Source organism: Oryzias latipes, chromosome 7 (genome assembly GCF_053564925.1).
Source record: "Oryzias latipes strain Hd-rR chromosome 7, Olatipes_Hd-rR_3.1".
NCBI lineage: Eukaryota > Metazoa > Chordata > Actinopteri > Beloniformes > Adrianichthyidae > Oryzias > Oryzias latipes.
In genome coordinates this window covers 31,084,453-31,110,024 of record NC_136243.1, presented here as the reverse complement: position 1 = coordinate 31,110,024, position 25,572 = coordinate 31,084,453, and the positions used below count along the sequence as shown (strand labels likewise).

The 25,572-nt window shown below is 41.7% G+C and overlaps 2 protein-coding genes across 2 annotated transcripts in view; both read right to left on the bottom strand.

Moving 5' to 3' along the window:
• The window catches only part of rbbp8l (retinoblastoma binding protein 8-like), a 48,057-nt gene extending 32,809 nt beyond the window's left edge, over positions 1-15,248 (bottom strand). The window contains exon 1 of the mRNA XM_078949927.1: positions 15,067-15,248. The gene's annotated coding sequence lies outside the window, so the exon portion shown is untranslated. The remainder of the gene's footprint in view (positions 1-15,066) is intronic.
• Positions 2,461-8,381, bottom strand: LOC110015013 (uncharacterized). Its single transcript, XM_020702838.3, has one exon. It carries the CDS (start codon positions 7,614-7,616, stop codon positions 3,081-3,083), a length of 4,536 nt encoding a protein of 1,511 aa, XP_020558497.3. The 5' UTR covers positions 7,617-8,381; the 3' UTR covers positions 2,461-3,080.
• Positions 15,249-25,572: the final 10,324 nt, after the last annotated feature.

The following is a 25,572-nucleotide window of genomic DNA, read 5'->3' as shown; positions in this document are numbered from 1 at the left end:
CTCAAAAGTTCAAACGTGTTTTCAGGCTTGTCAGAGATGTTCACTTTACCAGGAAACAAAACGGGTTTCACCAAACAGGAACCAAACATGCAGGCCTGAAGTTAGTCACTTAGCAGAACAGCAATACCAGGTAATAGAAGAAGCCTGGCGTTCCAAGAACTTCACACTAATCTGTTCTGCTCCACTTCTTGTTTACCTTAAAATCCTCTTGTGCAGTGAGGGTAAAAATGGCTCACAATTTAGCTTTTAATTGATAATGTAAGAAACTCCCCTGTGTTTTTATTTCTTTTCTAATAAAGTTTCTTTGCCTGTGGCGTCAAACCAATAAACTTTGGTTAATTGGACAAACTGATTTATGTTTCACTCATTGGTTGAGTGAAACAAAATCTTTGGAATTCACAGACTGAAAATGGAAGAAGCAGCTAAATATCATACCTATTGCTGTTTTGCTAAATATTTTGAGTTTTATTTTTCATCAGTCCAGAACTTCCTCTTTTTGTAATAGCAAACATGGTATTAATGTAATTGACATGATTTTCGATGAATGGATAGGCAGTAGTTTAGCGGGAAGCAAAGACATCCAGATGTTTTTCTAAACTTGTTCCTGGCTGCATGTTAGCAGCTTTTTTTCAATATGAAAACAGTGGAATCATTTCTCACAGCACCTGTTCAACAAGCTTAAACCTGTAGAGAGCTGTGCTCACTTTTACGCAAACACACTCAACTTGTTTGGTGGCGCAGGCGGGATGGGAAGGCGCCTAATTATGGCACTGTGTTATTTCTATGGGCGTGTTAGTATGGCGAGGCAGAAAACTCTGATAGAAGATTCACAAAAGATGTTCTTAACCCTTGAGCTATCCTAGGCACTTTAACATTGGGAGTTGGGTTATCTAGACCCACTAGACAGTGCACTGAACCTTTTTTGTACATGAAATCTTTCCACCTTTATCCACCTTTGTCATGGTAGGGACAATATGTCACTGTAAGGGTGGGGTCATTTAAGATAGCACAAGGGCTACAGTGGGTCTCTGGTTGAAGTTTTTTTGGGACTGCGGGCACATTTGGTGAACCAAAACAGTCAGAGAAGTCAAACTCATTCACCATATAATATATATATATAACATATATCACTCCCGCTAGACTCCTGACTACAGCAGCCACACTCGATCAAGCGGTTTGACTTCACAGTTTACCAAAATTGTACAGAAACAATTTCCCAAATTTTTGAGCACTGTGGACCACAGAAAACCTGTTTGAACCATAATGTACAGTTTTGGTGTGCTGGGTTATAAAGCAAACAGCCTTTTTGGGAAAATTACCAAAGGATTATACGGTATGTGCGCCTTAAAGTTTTTAAAAAATACGGTAAATTAGTTAGCTCTGATTTAATTTCAATTAGATTGATTTACAAATTTATGGCTAAAGTGCATCAACAACAAAAAAATAAACAGTAAAGTTTTGTGCGTGTAAAAAAAATAAATCACTTTTGACATTACATTTTATTAGCTGCAGCAGGACGATCTAATGGGGCACAATGTTTCATAATTTATAGCGAAACCATGCAAACCTCTGTCCTAACTTGTAAAATATTTTATAATTAGCAAAAAAAAATCTATTTTCTTCCCTGCATTTGATCAAAATTGTATTTATTTTTATCAAAATAGTAACAACGACAAAAATGCAAAGCAGTGCCGTATATTTCTGAAGTAAGACTTTGTGGCTCCTACTGGGTTGTGGTCTGTTGAAGGTTGCAGACGAACAAACAAACAACCTGCACTAAGAAAGAAAAGGGTCTAAAACCAAACACACGAGAAGAGACAGAGATGCCGTACAAAACAAATACAAAAATAAGGATGAAACTAGAGAAAAAACTGAAATTTTAAAACATAAACATTTGCAGAAAATTTTAAAAAAAAGGAAATAAAAGCATGTTTAGGACCAAACATGAGTGATAATTACCCAAAGCATCATGACAATTAAGTCTTATTGGAACAAACAAGGTTAGATTACGATCATAAAAATGTCATCTTCATTCTCTGATCCTTCCTGCACCTCAGCCTTCATCTCCACTCTAAACTCAATCAGACCAGATGACTCACACCCAAGTGTAATAAGTACTCTTGTCCATCGGGGGGCACTACCACGCTGAAAGACAAAGACGGAACTCTTGGAGTCAAATACAGAAAGTTTGGCCACTGACTTTATGACAAACTTTAATAGTCCTAATAAATGACTGAAAGACAGCCACGTGTACGTCACGTGCACTCCCTGAAGTTGTTCAGGAACTTGATTGGGGGTTAAAGGTCAAGTCTGTCGTTTTAATGCAGTAAATCCTTCCTAAAGCAAAATTCTAAACTTGTGTTGTCCTTTTAACAGGAATAGAAGTTACATTTATATTCAAGATTTGATCTCAAGGTGAGTGTGATGAGGATGGGTGTTTCACAGATCCAGGCAGTCGTGTTCCAATTGCAACTGGTTTATTTTTCTCCACAATTCCCCCAAGTGCAATAATCCTCAGTGAAATTTTACATAGTTACACAGGAGAGGAGCACATCCATGTCTTCCCTCATTGCCCGCCCGCGGCAACTAACCTCTCCCTCTTATATACGCTAAGCCCCTCCCATTAGGCTGGATTCTGCATATTCCTCTGATTAGTCCTTTGCTTGTCATTCTGGCAAATTCTGCCACCTATTTACAAAGAAAATAAAATTAAAAAAAACATAGAATAATTCCAAACCATTTAGGAATAAATCCCTCCATCCCAAAATGCTACAAACAATAATAAATAATATATTTACATGAATAATTTGTTTCCCCCCCCATTTGTGTGATGACGTCATTTCCGCCCACTGCTGCCGGTCGCGTCTTAACACAGCTGATCAGGTGTCGCCTCCGTTTGAAACTCGCGGTCCTTAACGGCTCCCGGTAAAGCGCATTGAGTGTGCACCCTCAACACAACCCACCCAAGGAGCGCCTGCCTCGTGACACAGCGTCTGAAAATGCGGTGAGAGGTTAATATGTGTGGAAAAACTGCGTGTGTATGCTTGTGTTTGTGTGTGCGTGTGCGCAGGTGACTGCATCTATAGGCGCTCCGTCACATCACCTTCCTCCTCTTCCAGGTTGACACTGTGTGGCAACCGTGAGAGATAGTCAGCCACCACGTTGGTCCTTCCGGGCCGATGTCTGATGGTAAACTTGAATGGTTGAAGTGCGAGATACCAACGGGTCAGTCGATTATTGTGGTCCTTCATTGAATGTATCCAGGTGAGGGCACGATGATCAGTCTCCAAATCAAAATCTCTTCCAAGGAGATAATAGCGCAGGCTTTCCAGGGCCCACTTGATGGCTAACCCCTCCTTCTCCACTGCAGAATACCTCGTTTCCCTGGGCAGTAGTTTTCTGCTGAGGTATAGGATGGGCTGCTCAGCTCCTTCTTCTCCTTGAGCGAGGACTGCTCCGACTCCCACAGCTGAAGCATCTACCTGGACGAGAAACTTATTTTCAAAGTTAGGGCTGCGAAGAACAGGAGAAGAGCATAGCTGTTGTTTTAGGGCTCTGAAGGCCTTTTCACACTCATCATCCCATGGTACTGGGTTTTTCTGTGCTTTGGTTGTGAGGGCCGTGAGGGGCGCAGCAATGGTTGCAAACTGTGGCACAAAGCGGCGATACCATCCCGCCAAACCCAAGAAGGACCGAACTTCTTTTTTGGTCCTTGGACGTTGGCAGTCGAGAATGGCCTTTACTTTGTCCACTTGGGGCCGCACCTCTCCCTGTCCCAAAAGGTAGCCTAAGTATTTTGCCTCTTTTCTTGCCCACTCACATTTTTCACTATTCAAGGTCAGCCCGGCCTGCTGAATGGCATCCAGGACTCTCCTGAGATGCTGGAGGTGGTTTTCCCAAGTGTTACTGAAAATAACCACATCATCAAGGTAAGCTGCGCTGAAATTCTCACACCCCTGAAGGACTTTATCCATCAACCTTTGGAAGGTTGCTGGTGCTCCATGGAGGCCAAATGGCATGACCGTAAACTGGAAAAGACCTGCAGGCGTGCGAAAGGCGGTGTAGGGTCGAGATGCTGGTTCCAAAGGCACCTGCCAGTATCCCTTACAGAGGTCCAGGGTGGTGATGTATCCGGCCGCTCCAATCCTTTCGAGCAATTCATCCACCCTTGGCATAGGATACGCATCAAACTCAGAGACTGCATTCAGCTTCCTGAAGTCTATGCAGGGCCTAAGCGAACCATCTTTCTTTGGGAGGAGGATCATGGGACTGCACCACTCGGAGTCTGATGGTTCAATCACTCCCAACTCCTGCATGTTAGTGATTTCTTCACCCAGTCTTCGCACAAACTGTTGCGGGACACGGTATGGCCGTTGACGGATGGGTCTGTTGTCTTTCAATCGAATTGCGTGTTTTGTAAGGTTGGTACGGCCTGGCTTGCCTCTGAATAATGATGGTACCGCCTGCAACACCTGCTGTATCTGTGTCTCTTGGGTCTTGGTGAGATGAGACAGCTCAGGTGTCGTCATCTTGGTGAAGTTATGCCAACTTGTGTCCTCTTCTGTCTCACATTCTTTCACTACCAGACCAACTGGTTCTGGTGGGCTGTGGTGTGGCTCTTTCCACTCCTTCAGTAGGTTGACATGGTACGTCTGGTACTGTTTCCTCTTGTCTGGATGATGAATTTCATAAGTGACTGGCCCCATCTTCTGGCTGATGGTATATGGCCCTTGCCACTTGGACAGTAACTTGCTGGTTGAAGAAGGGAGGAGTAACAGAACCTTCTGGCCTGGTCTAAAGGCCCGGTGACGTGCCTGTTGGTCGTACCAAGTCTTCTGTGCTCTTTGAGCCTCCTTTAGGTTCATTTCAGCCTCTGCTTGGTATCTTGCTAGACGCTCCCTCATCTCTAGGATGAACTGCACCACACCAGTTTCTTTTTGGTTGCTGGTCGATCCTTCCCATGCTTTACTGAGGAGATCCAGAGGTCCTTGAACATTCCTCCCGTATAGCAGCTCAAACGGTGAGAACCCAGTAGATGCCTGAGGAACCTCTCTGTAAGCAAAGAGTAGAAAAGGTAGCCAGCGATGCCAGTCCTTACCAGTCTCGGACACAAATTTTCGCAGCATCCGCTTTAAAGTCTGGTTAAACCTTTCCACCAGTCCATCAGTCTCTGGGTGGTATGGGGTAGTTCTGAGGGATTTGATTCCCAGCTGTCTGTGGAACTGTTGCATCAAGCGTGAACAGAAGTTGGTTCCCTGGTCAGTCAGTATCTCATCAGGGATCCCGACTCTAGAAAACAGTTCAGTTAGTGCATGAATGATTGCTGATGAAGTGATTGTACGTAGGGGAAATGCTTCTGGGTATCGAGTAGCATAATCACAAACGACCAAAATGTACTGATGTCCCTGGCTGCTTTTCTCCAGTGGCCCGACAATGTCCATCGCTATCCTCTGGAAGGGTGTGGAGATGACTGGAAGCGGCTGAAGACAGGCCCGATCCAACCGGCGAGGAGCTGCTGTTTTCTGGCATATTGGACAGGTCATACAGTATGATTGAATGTCTGTGTACATACCAGGCCAATAAAATCGGGAGCTAACGCGCATGTATGTTTTGTGGCGCCCAAGATGTCCTGCCCACGGAACTGTGTGTGCTAAATGCATGATGATAGGTCTACAGTTTACCGGGATTACAAGACGTTTGTGGTTGTCATTCAAAATATACAACATCCCATTTTCAATAATAAAGCAATCCATCCCCATACTGGTTACATCATCAATATTCTTCACTTTTTTAAACAAATGTTTCAATGTGTCATCCTGTTTTTGTAACTCTGCTAAGTTTTCAGGTATTTCCCACATTTTATCAGCATTCAAACCTTGTACATTGTGTTCAGTTATGCCCAGTTGCTTTTCAAAGCGCCGTTGTCGTCTAGACTTTTTTGGCCCTTTTCCACCCCCTTCGCATAAACTTTCATCCAAGTCTGGTAGAGGCAGAACCCCAGTTTTTGCCTGGGCTCTGGTAATTACTGGGCATGATACACTGTTCTGGTGATGACCCTGATTAGCATCCCCTGAACTTTCCCCTTGTAGTAACTGTACCAACACTGGTATGTCTCTACCCAAAAGCAGGTCTACAGGCAGGTTATCAACCACCCCAACAGTCAGAAGATAGGGCTGTTTATCAATGTCCACAGTTATTTCAGTTTGAGGATAAGCATGATTGTCCCCATGAACACACACCACATTTGTAAGATGACCATAGTCCAGACTACCAATGGGTACCAAGCGTTTGCTAATCAGTGAGGTAAAGCTACCGCTGTCAATTAAAGCCAATACTGATACACCATTCACAGTCACTGTTTTATAAGTTCTTTTCCTGACATTGTCATTTGCTGATGGTTCCACTTCATTTCTGGGTACATAGCAAGCCCCTGTGACCTTTGCTTTTTTCAGTGGACAAACTGAAGCCTTGTGTCCGGCTTGCTGACAATAATAGCAAATCAGTGGTTTACCAGTTCCAGGCGGAGCAGTCACTGAGCTGGAAATACCTGGACGGTGTCTCACCGCTGCTTCTCGCTCTGTCCCAAGCTGCGGTGTCGGAAACACTGGGGGACGTACGTCTGTGGTGGGTTGGGCTACGTTGATGGGTCGAGTTGCCATGGTGGATCGTGTAGAAGGTCCTCCTCTCCGAGCATTGAGGTACTGAAGAGCCAATTTTGCTGCCTCTGATCCATCCCCCGGTTCATGCTCCTTGACCCAGGCTCTCACTTCCGGCGGAAGCACGTAGAGAAGTTGTTCCAGGATGATGGATTCCCCAACCTGCTCCTTGGTCCGCCGCTCCGGTTGAATCCAACGCCGGTAGAGTCCCTTCAGCCGATGATAGGTCTCCAGAGGTGTTTCTCCCCGAGGTGCAGATGCACAGCGGAACTTCTGTCGATATGTCTCAGGAGAGATGTCAAACTTTGTTAGCAAAGCTTCTTTCAGGTCTTTGTAGGAATCAGCTTTGTCCTCATCCATGGCTGTGTATGCATCTAGGGCTTTTCCTGAGAGAAGAGGAACCAGCCTGCATGCCCATTCTGTCTCTGGCCATTTCCAAGTCTTGGCCATCCGCTCAAAACGTAATAAATAGTTTTCAATATCCTCTCCCTCCTGGTAGGGAGGAATCTTTGGCTGCATGTAGTACCTGGGCCTGGGCTCAGGTCTCTGCCGGTCAGTCCCAGTTTCAGCTTCAGATGAGGATCTGGAGGGGGTACCAGCACTACGACCAGCAGAGGGTGTTGGAAGCACCAATCTTGGGCTGCTGGCTGAATGCATGCTTGGTGTGGTTACTGCTGGGGCTGAAGGTTGGAGGGCCACCCTAAGATTTTGTAACTCCTGTATGAGACCTTGTTCTCTCTGCTGCTGGGACTCCAGGAAGGTTTTCATCATGGTAACCAGGTCAGTTGTTCCTCCTGATGGTCCCAGGCCGGGGTTGGGCTTCTCTTCTTCCTCTTCCGAGGTCATTTCTGTGTCCCACTCGGCTTCCGCACCTGTGGCCCGGTCTGGTTTTCTTTGGGGCTGTGAGCGTAATCCACTACGCCTGGGATGGCGAGCTGCCTTCTTGCCACGACTTGCCATCCCACTTCTGACACCACTTGTGATGAGGATGGGTGTTTCACAGATCCAGGCAGTCGTGTTCCAATTGCAACTGGTTTATTTTTCTCCACAATTCCCCCAAGTGCAATAATCCTCAGTGAAATTTTACATAGTTACACAGGAGAGGAGCACATCCATGTCTTCCCTCATTGCCCGCCCGCGGCAACTAACCTCTCCCTCTTATATACGCTAAGCCCCTCCCATTAGGCTGGATTCTGCATATTCCTCTGATTAGTCCTTTGCTTGTCATTCTGGCAAATTCTGCCACCTATTTACAAAGAAAATAAAATTAAAAAAAACATAGAATAATTCCAAACCATTTAGGAATAAATCCCTCCATCCCAAAATGCTACAAACAATAATAAATAATATATTTACATGAATAATTTGTTCCCCCCCCCATTTGTGTGATGACGTCATTTCCGCCCACTGCTGCCGGTCGCGTCTTAACACAGCTGATCAGGTGTCGCCTCCGTTTGAAACTCGCGGTCCTTAACGGCTCCCGGTAAAGCGCATTGAGTGTGCACCCTCAACACAACCCACCCAAGGAGCGCCTGCCTCGTGACACAGCGTCTGAAAATGCGGTGAGAGGTTAATATGTGTGGAAAAACTGCGTGTGTATGCTTGTGTTTGTGTGTGCGTGTGCGCAGGTGACTGCATCTATAGGCGCTCCGTCACAGTGAGGCTCAAGTTTCACATCAGTAATACAAATAACGTGTGTTTTAATGCAAAGAATGATCAAGTGTTTCAGGATTTTCTTCTAAAAAAATAATTTATAGAAAGTAAAGCAGAAAAATATAAGCTTTTAAAATATTTTTTTTAACTCAAACATAAAATTTAAATAAGTTTTTCATCTTCTTAAGGCAGTATGCGACAAAAGCTTTGCTGTAAAAAAAAGAATCAATTTAGAAATCCATCAGAAAAAACTCTGACAGACTTTGGATCAGAACAATATCCCTAAAGTTGTGAAATGAGAAGAGGTGAGAGTTTAGACTCTTCGTCAGACCTGCTCTGGTGTTCTCTCACTTGTTCTTTTCCTCCTCCTCCTCCTCCTCTCCTCTCCTTCACCTCTTATTTATGATCATTACCTTGACCTGCAGCAACATCACTGAAGCACTCACAGGCCTGTAAATCACAGAGGTCTCTCCCTCTCAGCGTTACATAAACACCATTGGACAAACCTGCAGGGAGGGGTACCCACCAGGAAAACACCCCCAGGGTCTCCCTGACGATACAAAAAGATTGGTTTGATTTCTATTTGTTCACTTTTTATACCACCTGGTTTGTAAACCAGATTAAATACTTCCTGATGAGATAAAAATTGTTGAAAGTTCAAGGAGACAAACTTTATTGAACAAACGTGGCTTTAAATAAATACTTAACGTTTTTATTTTCCCTTTCTTTTTTAATATATTTATTTATTGTATGTACTTAAATGCTCTCTTTCCCCCCTGCTGTGCTACAGTGCGCAAGTCTTTTTAATTCTTATTCTTTATAACACCAGAAAATGATGTCATGATGGCATAAAGTCTGTTTCTCTATAGTTTTCATCCATTTGTGCCAATAAAACTAATGAATTTCAAAAGCTGAATCTTGTTGAAAACATATTTAGGGATTAAACATCCTTATATCTTTATATTCTTTACGTCTTTGTATAAATTAAATTGTCAGATTGTTGTTTCATGAAACTACTATAGGAAGCTTTAATGTACAGCTTTAAATCAAACTTGTTCAATCAAACATCAAAACATTTTGTTGAATACAAACATGTATTTTTTTGTTTTTTTATGGCATTAAGGTTGTCTGTGTTCTGTTAAGTTTAGCTCCAGATTCCAGCTCAGACGAGGAAAACAAAGACGTACATTGATCTAGTCATCTGCAATTTTTAGTCTGCTCCTGATTCACAATGATTTGAATCAATAAAAACGTATTTAATGCAACAATGAGCTTAATTTCATTTCTATACATCCATCATCAGAAAACTGCTACGAGAACATGTCAAAAACAGGATTTTCGTCGTATTGGTTCTTTAATTAGAGATGTGGTCCTTCAGTGAGTCAGGCTCTGCTGTCGGGCTTCTTAGCTGGAGATGCCTATAATAAACAAACTTGTAAGAACTAAGTTTGTCTTTGTCATCAAACATCCAAACCACTCTAACTGGCCTTCTTCCTGAGCGGCTTAACTTCCCAGCCTCTCTTTTGGGAGACCCCAGACGTTTCACTGCCGCTTCCTAAATGTTCCCTCATCCTGCATGTCCACAGGAAGGAACATGGATTCAGAAGAAATGACGTTCCACAGTACAATGGTCATAAACACCTGTAAAGGCAGCGCGTCAGTCAACATTAATTATGTATGGCTTAACTTGGCCGCTCATTGGATCAGATATGAAGATCTGACCGCTGGGTTTCCTGCCAGAACGGCTTTATGAAGTCAGACTGAGGAACATAACATGGTTAAGAATCTGTTTGAGCGACTTCAGTGTCAGACTATCAGAAGGCTGAGCTTCTTTTGGGGGAAAGATTATTGGCTTGATTTGCCTTTATTTTCCTTTCCCTTTCACTTCTGTAATGTAAAAAGATTACCACACGTATTCCTTGTTTGTCCTACAGTGATTATACGCAGTAAACTCTGTTTATTCATGTCAAAACGTTTGTGCGTGTAGAAACTTTCAAACAGAGATGCAGGCCACGGGCTCCTCTGTGATAGTGACACAGAGATAGCTGATAAAACATCAAAGTGCCTGGCAGATTTACAAGACTCTGCAAAGGGCCCTTAAAAAATACTGCTACACAAATGTTTGTGCAGCTCTGTCCATGTCAGGCTCCAGTGGAAGACGAGCAATGACCTGACACCGTGAAATTAACTGCAGCGTAAAAAAATGGACAGGAGTCGACATTTTATTCTTGAAAACCCTTGAAAGGTGACTTGGTGGTTTGCTCTCACCTGTTAGAAATGATAATCTACTTGTCTGTTTTATCTGTTCCTTCACATTTTAGTTTCCATAAAGAAAAACATGCATATTAGACGTGAACGTGAAATGAAATCATACTGAGGAGAATCTGATGACGTGTGTTTTGGCAAAGTGATTTTCACTGAGCGTCTGCACAAAGCGGCTTTTGCAAAGAGACAATTTTCGCTCTTGTCATAGCAATCTTGGCAAATCCTGGCTCCACCCAACCCGAGTGGATCCAAAAAGAAAGGAAACAAACCAGCCAAGCAGCGGCTGGAACAATCTCACATATGTGCCGTCAACAAACCAGTTTAGCTCGCTAACTAGCTTCACCTTGTTAATCTCCTTTTTGACACTTTGACACTCTGGAGCAGGACTAAAAGAAACAAACTTTTGCAGTTTGACACTGCAAATCATTTTGTTTCTTTTTTTGGGTATAACGTGGGAGGTAAAATAAATAAATAAATAAATAAATAAATAAATAAATGAATTTTAACATTTTAATATTGCTATACAATCCACTAGTAAAAAAAAAAAAAGGTTTAATTTTAGGTGAAATTAACACATTTTTTTTCTAGCTGGAGCAGTTAATCCTTTAACACCAGAGCTTTAGCTCCAGTGTTGACGTCCTTTGAGTTACTGTAGCTCCTTAAACATTTAAGCATTTAAACATTTCTTGTCATTGCAACGACTTATGAACAAAGAAAAGCAGCTTTGCTCTGAAATGCAATACTTAGTATAATGTAATAGACACATTGTTTACAAAATTCCCATAGTTTGACCGTAGGGTGCGACTCATACTCAGGTGTGACCTACATGCGATTTCTAACTAAATAGACTCATGTATTTGTTATTTTCCCAGTAACAACCACTAGAGGGCACTGTAGGAGTGCCTCTCAGTGTTTGCTACTGACATCAACGCAGAAGAAGAAGCGTCAACTGAAAAAATGTAAGTTGTTCAAAATCGATAAAGAGGATGAAAAATTCAATGGATTTAGTGTTTTAAAGTGATAGACACTTAATTCGTCCTTTGTTTCATGAAGCTAAATATAGCTTACAGTAGTGAATTATGGGTATTTTCACTCTATCATTGCTGCCTATTCTGTTAACATTATTTACCTGTCAAGATGAAACATTCGTTCTTGTTCCCATATTTTGTTAAATACATTTCTACCAAAAGTGACACGTATACTCCAGTGTGATTTATATGTTTCTTCTTCATGATGCATTTTTTGGCGTCTGCGAAAAAAAGAGTGGTTTGAAGGCCACAAACCACTCTTTTGAGGACAGTGAAGTCCGAATTCTAGCCAGAGAGAAAGGATGGTTTGAGCGAGGAGTGAAAGAAGCCATCTTTGTCAAGAAGGATAAACCTTCTCTTAATAAGAATGGTGGTCTCAGGTTTATTCTTCCATCCATCTACGGCAGTGTTTTGAAACCTAAACAAACCAAACCAGTTCCACCTGAGTCGTTAACCGCTGAAAGAGAGGACCAATGTGGAGAGCGAGTCACTGACTCCCCAACCCCCAGCTGAGGACAAAGAACTATTAACGACCCGAAACCACATAGGCTAAGTGGACAACACCTCCAGTTTCAGGTCTGACTCCTCCCCCATGAGCGCATATATACCAGCTCTTAGACCAGCTATTTCAGAATTGACAAAGCCTCTTGGATAAGAGGTGAAACGTCTTCTAACTTTAAAAACCAAGTCCAGATGACATCCCCTAAACCTACTACAATTGCACAAAGCTGGTTTTCTCTGTGTCAGCATCCGTTAGAATGACATTCTTTTAGTAGATGGTCAAAGAGTAACAGTAGTTTCAAGAGTGTCTGTCATATCCTGTTGCCGGCGATAGCTCCGGTGTAAGTTCTGATTGGGAAAATCGCGGGTTTGGGCAAGACACTGAACCCCATGTTGCTCTTGGTGGTTATAGGTTGGCACCTCAGTGTGTGATTGTGTGTGCGGGTGAATGGGACTGTAAAACGGTAAAACAGAGAAGAATGTGGACTCATACAAAAAGGGAAAGACAGAGGACCAGCAGTCACCATTCAGGAGGAGGAAGTCCTGGATCTGGATGAGGAGGTCCAGGTAGGAAGGTGCTATTGAGCTGTCATTTCCATGGGTGAGTGTCATTTCCGGGCTTTTACCCAACGAGTAAAGGTCTCTGTTTTTTATTGCTTTTATTCTGTTTGGCACGTTGTGGTGCTTTTACCTGAAAAGTGGTTTACCGTTCAGAGACCACTTGAAGATGATGCTCCTTTTATCTAAGGAGAGATGAGTTCATTTCATTTGTTGGGCTTTTATTGTGGTAGCTAATGTGAATGGACTTAACTGGGAGTTTGGATACTTTAACATTGGTGTCAACATTGCAGGGCAGGGCTCCTCGCTAATAAACTGTTTAACTGCGCTGGTGAGATTGATCATGACCACCAAAACGGCTAACATAAAACAAAAACCTAATCTGCTGTAAACCACTCAGGCGAATTCTCCAATATGATTTATCAATAACGATCCTTGACACTTTTGCGTTTAGTTTATTACCTCACAAGTACCAAGAACCCCTAACCCACAAATCAGACCATCCCAACACCAGCACCAAGCAGCTCCAACCGCAGCAAATGACCTCGTCTAAGAAAGGGTGCAAAGAGTTACTGCCAAGCAGCCATGAAGCCCTCCTCACGATCACAGATAACACTGTCTGGGTTTGTGTGGAAATCTACTCCATTCCACCTCCTGCCCTTCTCCCCGAGTCCCTGTTTGTTTCACTCGGTCTCCGTCGCTGGACTTGGGCGGGCCGTGGAGGACAGGAAGTGCTACGATGAGTTGGATAAACTTTATTGCCACACAGCTAATTCAAATTGCCAGCTGGAAACAAGCCCATGTTTGGAAACACACTGTAACACGCCTGGGAAACGCACTCTGCAAAAGAAAACTGGTGATTTGCCTTTGAAATTTGCAACAGACCTGTTTCCTGTCAGAGCTACAGGTCAATAAGAAAATACACCTTTAGAGGCTCTTAGTATTCACGTTTCATTTTGTTTGCTCACAATCAAACTACATAATGACCAATAATGACAAAATGATGAGCCACATGGGGGCAGCAGAAACAAAATGTTCTAGCAGATCATCAGTCTGTTGAAAATCTCAGAGATCCAAAGAAAACATTGTTTTTTAGTTTGTTTTACAGAAAAAAAGACAAATCAAATGATTTTTCATACTAACTGAACATTTTATTTTATTTAGTCTTAAATGGTCTATATCATGCAAAACTAACTTCTTGAGCTTTTATGTGTATTATAATTTTTTTCCCTCATGAAAAAAACAATCCCAAAGATGTGTTTTGATCCATTCCTGCTTTTCTAACTATTCCTGCAAAAACACCAGCCCATCCCAATCCGGGTTCTCACATCGTGTCATGGATAAGTGGGTAACAGCCCCTTCCAGATGTCGTTTGTTTTTGTTGGGAGACGCAGACGCGCTGCTCTAGGTTGACGTCATGAAATGGGCGGCAGCCACAAGAAGCAAAAGGCGGGGCTTTAGAGATTGAGTCGTCTTACTTCCGGGTAGGAAAATGAGCAGTTAGTTATTTAATAAATGTGATTTCATTCAAAAATGGTTCTTTAGTGTGCCAAAACTAATATATTTTTCCTATATATGGATTACTCTGAAAGGCTTACGCGTAGCAGGTTATAGACCCTGTAAAGGTTTAGTAAAGCCTTTTTGTTAACAGTGACCTTGTAAAGAACTACTAGACCTAGCTTTGAACAGACATTTCTCCAGTTTGGTCTCTGTTTGTTTGTTTGCATCTTTTTCTTTTCTTTCTTTTTTTGAGGGGGGGGCAAACCACTATTTTGACAAAACAACCACAAAATTCTTTTTGTGGGAATTAAGGAATTTTTAGTGCATTACATACATAGATCAAGTAGACTTAAAGAAATGATAACTCAAACCTGTTTGAATGTTATTTAAAAGCATCAATATTTAAATATGTTACTATATAAATAGATTACTCTATAAATAATTTTGCCTTAAAACCTTAAGATTAGAATACCGATGAAACTGTCTTAGTAAAAGTAATTTAAAGATATCCCTAAAATCCATGGCTGTACTTCTGTTGTTAAAAATAAACTGCATTCACTGCTGTCTGGTAGAAAGACCTGTTAGAAATTGGAAAATAGTTACACGAAATCCAAATTGTCGCGTCGTTACTCCTAACCAGTACGACAGACAGACTTATGAATGTCAGCGGTTAACGCCTGGAGTTTTCAGCACGGCCCCAAGATTTCCTGAGATCAGGATCAGTTCATGGAAGTTGGGGTGAGTCATTGTGATAAAGCCATACTCTAAAGCCCAACGAACTCTGACCTCTAGACCATGTTTATTGTAAACATACAACATTATGGCAAGACCTTAGCAAACAAACTCACACACACACATGGTGACTCTTTTTAGGCAGATATTATTGCAGGACTGTGTGAACCTACTTGTTGTATCGCTGGTGACTTCCTGTCTTTACCAGCCTGTTTCCTGTACGTCTCCATGGCGGGGCGCCGGCATGCTTCCTCTTCTGGATTAGTGTGTGCCTTTGCTGATAAAAACAGAGTTTCTTCTCTTTTTCCCTCCGAGTCTATTTCTGTTTTGCGTTTTGTCGCCACAACCTGAATCCATTTTTAGAGCTGCTCATTAGAGTCATTGGTCTTTTTTTGAGCGGACAGAGATGGACTCAGGATCAATGCGTTCGGGGGTTTCCAGTCAGCACTTTCAAAAGTTTCTTCACCGGCGCTCTCAGCCTCAGCAGACAAATTGCGTGGCCTCGGATGGAGTGAGGGAGACTTTCTCCTGGATTTATGCTCTGTTTCGAGGTCATGTCCTTCATCTTACACCTTCAAACTTCCCACCTCAATATCTTCTGTAAAGTTCAGGGGGTTCTTGTTACCCAAGATGCCCTACAGGTGATGAGAGATCACCTAGACAACATGAATAACCTTAAATATATAGATAACTCTTGTTTGTTCTGATTACATCTCTAACTTTAGCTTGTTTGTCTGTCTTGGGGAGCCAGGTGGGGGGAACTTTGCTTGGAAATCTACACGAAGGCTTCATAAAAATGCTGCGTACCCTCTCACTGGCTTTCCTCACCCCGGTGTGGCCCCATTGGCTGTCAGCTGGGTTATTCATCCCGGCAGGGACCAATGAACAATGGACGCTCCCTTGGAGTTGTGCCAATCAAACTGAAGCAAGCGGCAGCATAAGGGGAGATGCTGAGAATAGCTGGGCTCCTGTCTGGGCTGAGAGAAAGCAGAACCCTCCTAAAAGAGAAGAAAAAAGCAATTAGGCAATTACAGTCTATCTGTCCTGTAAGAGTCCAACTTCACACTGTTTTTTTAGGCTCTTTGAGGGCCGATAAAGGACAGCAGCCGCCAAGTCAGAAAAAAGGAAGAAGAATCAACATATGAGGAAAAAGCTACATCAAAGAGGGATGAAGAAAAGAGAAAGACTGATGAAAAGAGGCAGAAAAGCTTTAAATCAAACGTTATTTATAAGACAGCGCTTCTCATGCCTTGCGCATTAACATTTAAAACAAAAAAACAGACAATATTACAATAAAAACCCAACCCACCCTTCACCCTTCCCACTGCCCTCCAATAACACATGCGACCCCTGACCCCACACACCAGTTTTCATCTGTGCAATATGTGAAAAAAATGACACAACGTTCAGGGACACTTTATGAAAATCCATTTATCTTTGAAAGTGAAGGAGTGAAAGGTGAGATTACTTTAAAAAGTTCAAACTTCAATTCTCAAGCCTCTACGGCTCTAGGAAATGACGAAAATGACAGTCAAACAGTAGTTCTAAGAGCGTGTGTTACTGTATTTAAATCTCATGTATTAAAAGACTTAAAAGAAAATGGATTTTCTATCAACCAACCTTCATTTGTTGTTAAAAAAATTTCTTTGATGTTATGGCGTGAAGGTTGTTGGTTTTAAAAAAGCCTGTGCTGACCTTTAAAAATACAGCGGAAGCTGTGTCCTCAATGTCGATGAACATGTGGAGTATCGTTTGCTGCCCTCCAGCTCTTTTCGTTGCTCATTTTCTCCTCCACACTCCTTCTCCCTCTTCAATTATTTTTCTGTGGAGCCAATTCATGCAATACCACAAGTTTTCAGCCAGCAAAGTTCACCATAACAACCCAGATAAAATATATAAACAGTTTTGCTCATTTTTTGTGTCCCAGCCTTTTCCTGTCATTTATCTCTTTGTTTTAGAGCCAGATTTTCAGTTATTTTCTCTTAAATATGCAACCGAGAGACGCAGAAGACCATGGAGATCATTTCCAAAGTCCTAAACAATTGTCATCTTAGAAGGAAAGCAGAGCGAGAGCGGGCCACTTTAAAAGCACATCAAAGAGAGGAGGACGGAGGAGCTGGACGGATGAACCCTCCTCGTTTCTTTCTCCAAACAGGTGAATGCTTGGAAAGGAATTCTCCTCTCACACATCAGCTGTGTCATGCTCCCCTGCACCAACATCTCCTCGCTGGAGGAGCCAGGCTGGCTGAGACTCGGGGAGCGGAGCCTCTGAGGGTCGGCTGAGGAGGTGGAGGAGGTTGGAGGAGGGAGAATTGGGAGAGATAAGTCGACTTCACAGCCCATGACATAAATCACATCAAGACATGACAGTAGGACATTTACCAGGACTCCAGATAAGGCCAGCAGGGAGGGAGAGGTGGAGAGACAGACTGAGGGAGCAAAGTGAAAAGCAAAATTGAAGGAGGAGATTACCTTTCAGGCTATTATTGCCCTGAAAACTCCCAATCTGAGGTGATCAGCAGCTGCTAATGAGTGAGTGAGTGGAGGTCCTGGGTGGTATTAAAAATATCTGCTTCTGCTGCCCGTCTTTGTTACTGTGATGAAGTGGAAAACATCAGGAACTCATATTCCAGCAAGAGTAATTATCTGTGAGGTGAATGGACGCTCGGAGGAGATGGGCGGTCCAGACTAATCTAAAGAGTATGAATCAGTGTTAGAGCACGCTTCATTTCAACAAAGGCCTTTCTCAGGTTAGGAAAAACACAAAAACCAGCGTGAGAAACGTTCGGCAGCCTGGTTGTTGCTAAAAGGTCAAAACTACCCGTTTGGGCGGATGTGGGCTACAAATGAGCAAGAAGAACTTGGGTAGGGTAAACATGTTCAGGGCACCACGGTTGGCACACGCCAAATATCAAGGGCATAGACGCTCTATGATTTAATAGGTATGCTGTGGGCGACAGGTCATAGAGAACACTGAAGCAACATGTAAGGGTGATTGAGGGTGAAGTAGGTGAGACGCAGACGTGTTGTAAAATCCTTCCCATTAGTGCTGCTCAAGTGTGTTCTCCTCAGCCAGAGTGTTAGAAATGAGGAGTTTAGACAATCGGACTGTTGTTTGTGTGAACATCCTACCGGCACTTATGTGTGTATCACACACACCCTGTGCATGCGACATTTGTGTGAGGTCAGAAAGAGGCAAACACTTGCGCAAAGGCATCGCAACTTACATGAGCCCTTTTGAATACTTGACGATACACTGACGTACCATTTTCATGACGTACCTTGAGGTGGCCGTGCGAGCCTCAAGTGAACCGCAAGACGCATCTGCACTCCCCTTAAGATGCAGCCCCTCCTCTCTACAACCCTCCATGAGCACAGATAACCCAAAAACCAGTATGGGTCAACCCTCTGTATGCAAAGTCAGCCTTAGCCCTCCATTAACGCGTAAAAAGAAAATTCAGTATTTTTACTTTCGTAAACTTTTGTAAACGCTACACATATTAAAACAAAAATACCCAGAAATCCAGTAAACCTGTTTTTTTTTTCTAAGGTAGTATACTGTTTCCCACCAGGGGGCAGCTGTCACTCACCTGTCTGCATCAGGCAACTAAAACTGTCTGTTTCACGAGTGACCGACAAAGCTGTTGGTTTAACCTGCTCAGTTTCAGTAGTATTTTAGGACAATCGCAGCCTCACATGTACTCCGATACTACAACAAAACCACAGTCGAATACATCAAGAATTCAACCCTTCAAAATAAAAGCTTACAGACGGGACTCGATTGCCCTGCAGAGATGGCTACTTTAGAGGCAAACTATCCAGATACATTTTCAAAAGATCATAATTTGAGAACTGGCCTTCTCGAGAGGGGACTGTGAAGTCTCGTACAAAAAAACAGCTTTTAGACAAAATGGTTTCTGAAAAAGGCTGTTCCGTCTGGAACAGTCTCCCACTCTCTGTAAGGGAACGCCACAAACCATCAATACTCGCCTCAAACATTGGTTGAAAGCAAACCAGACCATTAAACACTGATTTTTAAACTTCTTGTATTGTACTGTCACATGATGTGCTTTTATGGTGATTTAATGTATCATCCAGTGTAACATCATTGTTCTAGGGAGTACTGATGTCAATTAGCATCATTGTAATAATCCGGCATATTTACATGTGTCACTGTCTAAATCAGGGGTGTCAAACTCATTTTCACCAAGGGCCACATCAGCATAGTGGCTGTCCTCAAAGGGCCAAATGTAACTTATACATGTAACTAAATGTAATGAAGAATAAATGTAACCACTCCTTAATGTTAAATAAATCATTATTTATTTATATTAACTTTTTAAAGTGACAATTACAGTTGCATAGAAAACATATGTTTGCTTGTTACTCTAGCATGAATCCTTTTACATTTGATTCTGTCAGGTTAAGTTATATGGACAGTGTTTAAGTCCTAATGTATAGCTGCCAAATCCGATATTTCAAGTCTGATTCCCCCTAGATATGAATAAATACACACCAATTTTTATTTTTTAGTTTAAGAAATCAAAAACATTTTTGCTCTCGCAGGCCACATAAAATGACATGGCGGGCCACATTAGGCCCGCGGGCCTTGAGTTTGACACATGTGGTCTAAATAGATGTAGATGTTCATTATGTGTATTGTCCCTTTCAATTAACGAAATAAATGAATAAATAAATAAATAAATCTTCTGCTGTTGGTTTTCTGATCATTTCATTCTCAGCTGGGGGAGGTGTAGAAGCTCAGAGTAGCCTGCAAAAGCCTCAGCAGAGCTTTGCCTGCTTAGACTGATTAAGTGGTGAGGTCAAGTGTGGCAAAATTGACTTTGCCAAATGTTAGGTGAGGTTGCCTTTAGCAGATCAATCAAATGGCGTTTATTTCTGACTGAACAAAAAAAAATCAATAAACATTATACTCATTTGAGCCACAATCAGAGTATTTTTTAAGCAGCTGCAGTGACTTAAACAATTAAAAAAAAGCAATAGGAACTGGTCTTGTTTGGTGCAAAGAGGAAATTCAATTAAATCAAGCGGCTAGAAAAAAACTTAGTTGAGGAGAAAAGTTGCTGCAAAAACAAAATAATAAATTAAAACACTAAAAAATGTCATAAAAATGCTGAATTACACACAAATGTATTTCTTTAAATCCTTTCAATATTTATTATTGGCTTATATAGCCTACATAAGATGGCGGAAGATCCTTGAGTGAAATTGTAAAGGTAATATTTATAAAATGCTAAATTAAAAATGTAAAATTTCCAGTATGTTTATCATTGGAGTATAGTTAACGACTTTAATGTTTTGGAAGCCAGCAAGATTTTATAATGTGTGATGATCTTAGAAATAGAAAATGTTTATTTCAATGCAAAATAAGTTAAATAAATAAACAGATCAATAAAATAAGTTTTAAAATACATATGCTAAAAGTACAAGATTAACTGTAAATGATGCCTAAAATGAGCTGAGTTATGCTCGTTTTAACCTGTAGATGCTACATTCAGTTTAACAATTCAGCATGACAAAGAATCAAAAAAGATTCCTGACATAAAAACATAAAATGGTAAATGAAAATACTTAATCTGCTCAAATACTGGAAGAAAGCTGAAGCAAGTGTGTTTTTTTTTCATGTTAGCGGAGTTTTTATATTTTCTTAATACATTGTAAAAAAAAAATCTCCTGGTAATTGGGATAAATGATACAGCAAAACGTTAGTAAAATTGTGAAAATTAAAATAAAAAAAATGGATTACAAAAGGATTATTTATCTGATCATGCAAAAAAGTGTAGATATAGTAAGCTGTGACAAAATTGTACTGTGAAATGCATAAATGTGATGTTTTTGGTTCTTATTTAAATGCAAACATTTCCTTTAAATGAGCAGAAGCTATTAAAAAACAAAGAAAAAATGTCACTAAAATTCCAAACACGTTATTATTGAAGGACTTTTTAAACACAAAGTCTGCGGAATGGACCAGATTAAAATGAGTCAAACACTTTTTTTTTATACTTCAAGCACTTGTGAGCTCCTGAGCACATGTTTGATAAAACGGGTCTTCCAGACTATTGCAGCTTCACCAGGCTGAAACCTTCACAGTGGGACAGAAATCTAAGCGTTGCAACCTACCCAAGGTTTTCTCCAGATCCAGCCACAGCCCAGCATTGCTGTGCACGTCACGCGCTCAGAGGGTGATTTAGTGGGTGCAGAGAATACAGTAATTCTAGGAGACACGAACAAATGCATTCTGCTTAAAGAGAGGGAGAAGAGGGGATGGATGATTTTATTAGTCATTTGTGTGGGTGCGCATACAGTGAGTGTGTGTGTGTGGTGGTGGTGGGGGTGATGTATTTGGTCCTGGATCCCCCTGGGTAGCGGGGGCCTGCTGCCTGTCAGAGTGAGTGGCCTTATCTTCCCCAAACATTTACTTAACCCTTTGTCTTACAGGGCCTGGACAATGATCGAGGCACAAGGAATCTCAGCTCGCACGCATGCACACACACACACACACCCACGCACACGCACGCACACACACACACACACACACACACACACAAACACACACCCACACATGCACACACATCCACACAATTAAGGGTCTAACTGCTTCCTTAAAAGATATATTTAAGAAACTAAAAAAATTGTTGTATTTAACAAAAAGAAAAACACAAAGATATTACACTTTGTTATTTTTTGTTCATTTATTTGTGTGAATCAACACAAGCACACTCTAAATGTTTAGAGGAATTACTCACACATCCACATTGAGCTGTTTGGTCTGGATAAGAGTTCATTTAGTCCTCTTTGAAGGGCAGGTGTGAAATGTCTGTGTTCACTTGCAAGTGAACCCTGGTGGCACAAAGCCACAGTGTTTATGCAAACTGACTGTCCAGCTAACCCAAGAGCAAAAATGGAGCCCAGTGCAAGAAAGCTCTGAAATAAAACATTTAAAAAACTGTCCAAGGAGCTGATCTGTAGCAGCACAAATCACAGAAGTTGGAAATACCTGATGGGAAAACGTGGCGTAATGATAACTTTCAAAATAAATCATGTTATTAGACAGAGTTTGTACACTTTGAAAAAAATAAAATAAAATATATAAATCCATTTGGTATTAGGTTGAACATGTCTCTTGTGAATATGAAATATGAATATGAAATTAATATGAAATATTGTCTTGCAAATCACTGTTAGAAATAAATCAGGGAGCTATTTCGTCATAGATTGAAGAAGCCTCTGCAGCGGAGCACAAACAGGTACTGATGAACAGTTTACATGTTTTATAAAAGACTTTATTACTGATATTCATTAGCATTACCGGTACTTCATTAGTATTTTTTGTTAAAGTTAGTGGTCACAGTAAATCGTCACCAACTTTCATATCGCAGCAGTGACGTCATAAACAATAGATAGTCTAGTTTCATGAACAATATTGACACCACATTTAGGGGTGTGTAGATAAAGCTCCAATGAAACAACTCTTCCCGAATGCCAGGAAAAACATTCAGAGAAAGAAAGAAAAGAATGGAAATAGCCAATGAACCTCAGTACGTATGCACACTTTGATGACTTGATGTGTTCTGACTTGATATAAATGCTTGTAACCTTGAGATGACAGCCATTTAGGAGAATTCATATTTAAAACAAACCCAAATGGTATTACCAAAAGACATGTTAAACATGTTTTATTTAATGTTTTGCAAAGTTGTGCACAACTGTGTCTATAGACATGTTTTATTTTGACAGTAACCTGACTCCCTACAGTCGGACCAGCAGTTTCCCTTTCAGGTTAACTTGAAAGAAAACAAACCTGTATTCACCGAGGGCCAGACGTGCCAGTGCCAATCCTCCCTCAGTGTGAAAGGGACACCAAATCAAATAAAGAGTGTGAAAGTCATCGGTATCCCCCGCCCATCAGACCCGAGTCAGAACTCCTGGTCCTCAGTTTATGAGCAGCAGCAAGGTGCTGCTAATTCAAGCATTAGCAAGTGTGAACGTCTCTGCAGAGCAGAGGTGTGGTGTTTTGCTGTTACGTGTTGAAACACTGCTGACAGCTGAAGACTTCAACCAACAGACACCAGAGTGTTAACGAGCAGGGAGCAGGGGCGGGGCTAAAACATTTTATATGGGGGGGACCAGGAGAGGGGTGGATGACTTTGGAAAGGTGGCGAAACAGCAGAATGGAAGGCCTTAACAAATGAAAGAATCAAAAATATGAGTTGTTTTTATTTCATTTAAAAATGTCGCCTTTGTTATTTTTGCAATACTTAATGACGCTGGTATTAATGATTTCTTAATCTTTGCCAATAATGATACTAACATTGAGTCGGAAATTGGGGGGGCAAGTGTGAGCCAAAGCTTTTTGCTGGGGTGGGGCGGGGGGTGGGCAGCTGTACCCCTCTTGCCCCCTGTAGCTATTATTTTTTTTTATATTATTAACTAAATTCAAATGAAAACAAAATACATTTTTAATTCCCACTTCTACATCAGCTTATCTTTGTTTTCTGAAGACAGAAACATTTTTGGGCTTCCTCTTTGTTTCATTTAATCTGTAAAATCTTAATGATTGTCAGACTCGTCTCCTGCAACAGTTCAAGTGGGCCCTTCTCTTGTCCTGAAACTATTTACTTCTTTGCATTGTGCTCTCTCCTGTGAGGTGCAGTAAAGACACTTATCTGGAGGTTTACCTGATGTATGACAAGAATGCAGTAATGAGCCTTTGTTCTCTGTGTGAATGTTTGTGTGCCTGTGCTTCATGAGGGTCTGCTTCTGCTTTACTCTACAGCTTCTGTCAAACGCTCCATTCAAAAAAGAGGAAGCAGCAGGACAGGTGCAGGTGAGCTGCAGAAGGTCGGACTTCAGTCGGTCCCTTTTGTGTTCAGTTTACGATCCTTTACCTGAGTGAACACAAAGTGCGTCGTTGTGTCTTTTGTCCCTGAACGCGTGCTGGTCTCAGAGCTGCCGGGTCGATCTGCAGCCCGAGGAGAGGGTAGACGCCTGCAGGAGGATCTTCTTGATTAACCATGCTTGTTTCTGCGCGGTCAAAGAGACTAAACGTCCAAATACTTCTATGTCCTGCAGCATCTTGGACTGCAAGGACCAGATAGTTTCTGCTGCTCAGAGGAATGAATGTCTGCATCCCTGATCTTCTCAGCTGAAGCCTGCAGAGGGTCAGTCTTTGGTCATGAAACAAAATAGGGTGCATCCCTACGCAGGAAGCAGGTCTGGGGGAGGTCTTTTGGGAAGGGGGGGTTATCCAGAGTGCACGTTCAGAAGCTCAGACAGAAACAGATGAGGCTGAAAGACGGATGAAAGCAACGACGGAGGAGTCGGAGGAGAAGAAGGATGGAATGGAGCAGGCGGGGAAAAAACAGATGAGTGGGGAGATGGAAAGAGCAGAGGAAGAGTTCAGGGGAAGTTAAAAATGACACCACCGAGGAGGAGGAGGAGGAGGAGACTTTAGAGGAAAATGAATCCAGAGAAAAATGATATCAAAACGGACAAAGGGGAAATGAACGAACCAGGAGGACGGAGGTGATAACTGGTCGGTGCAGCTCTGAGCTGGAGGTGGGGGTGGAGGAACATCAAACACAGCAGATCCTGCAGATATAAAAGGCATCTTCAAAGCACAACAGGGCAGAGAGGTGGAGGGGAAGGAAGTTTTACGTAAAAAAAAAACATTTTGGAAAACTAAAGTAATTTCCAGAAATCAAAATGAAATGTTAAACGAAACAACAGCAGAACCCAGAAAAGGTAGATTTTTCAGGACGTCACTGATTGGATGATGACATTTTTTTCACCTTTCCAGCAGGAAGTTATTAATTTGGCGTGATGATATCTTTAGACAGAAGATATTTCTTCTGCAACCGTTTTTTAATTTCATTTGGATTTTTTAAAATTACTTTCCTTTTTCAAAACATTTACTTTTTATTCTCTTTTTTTTAATTGCGTTTTTTTGTTTTGTTTTACATTTCGGTCTCTGAATTTTCTTTCTTTCTTAAATGTAATGTGTTTTTTTATTATTTGTTTTGCTGTTTTATTTGGCGTTGTGATTTTAATATGTTTTCGCGTTGCGTTATCGGTTCTTCAGGCCCACCGTAGATTTGGACTGTGCAATTTAACATCAGTTTAAAAGAAAACAAGAAAATATTTTGGTCTAAGCTACTGCTTGGAAATCAAAACTGTTGACAATTATCGTTGACTATTAAAGGAGGAGGAACCCAGTCCATTTCTTAAGCTTTCCATTTTTTAGGAAGAACCAACTGGAGGACTCTAAATGTGCTGGACTTCTTTAAAGATCTGAATATTTTCAACAAAAGCAGATTCCTGCAACAAGAAGATATGAATAGAAAATGAAATGGACACAATCTTCTGACGTGGTTCACAAACTAAACGGATCACAAAGTAGCTGCGTTTACCTGGATAAAAGTAATCGGAAAAAACGCCTGATCAGAAGAAAAATGCGTCATGTAAACACGCCGTTCGGAATACTCTACCCCGATCAGACTAGTTCGGATCAAAATTTCTTTCTGATTTAAGATAGGTGGGTTATGCCGATCGTGCTGCATGTAAACAGTCCATCCGATTGTGTGTCACTACTGCTCTGGTTTACGTCACGCATAGAAGGTGCGGTGCTTCAGAGAAAGCTTTGGAGCGCATACGGGACC

Bases quoted from the DNA above. Each gene is read 5' to 3' on its own strand.
- LOC110015013 (XM_020702838.3), bottom strand. From the start codon at position 7,616: ATGGCAAGTCGTGGCAAGAAGGCAGCTCGCCATCCCAGGCGTAGTGGA.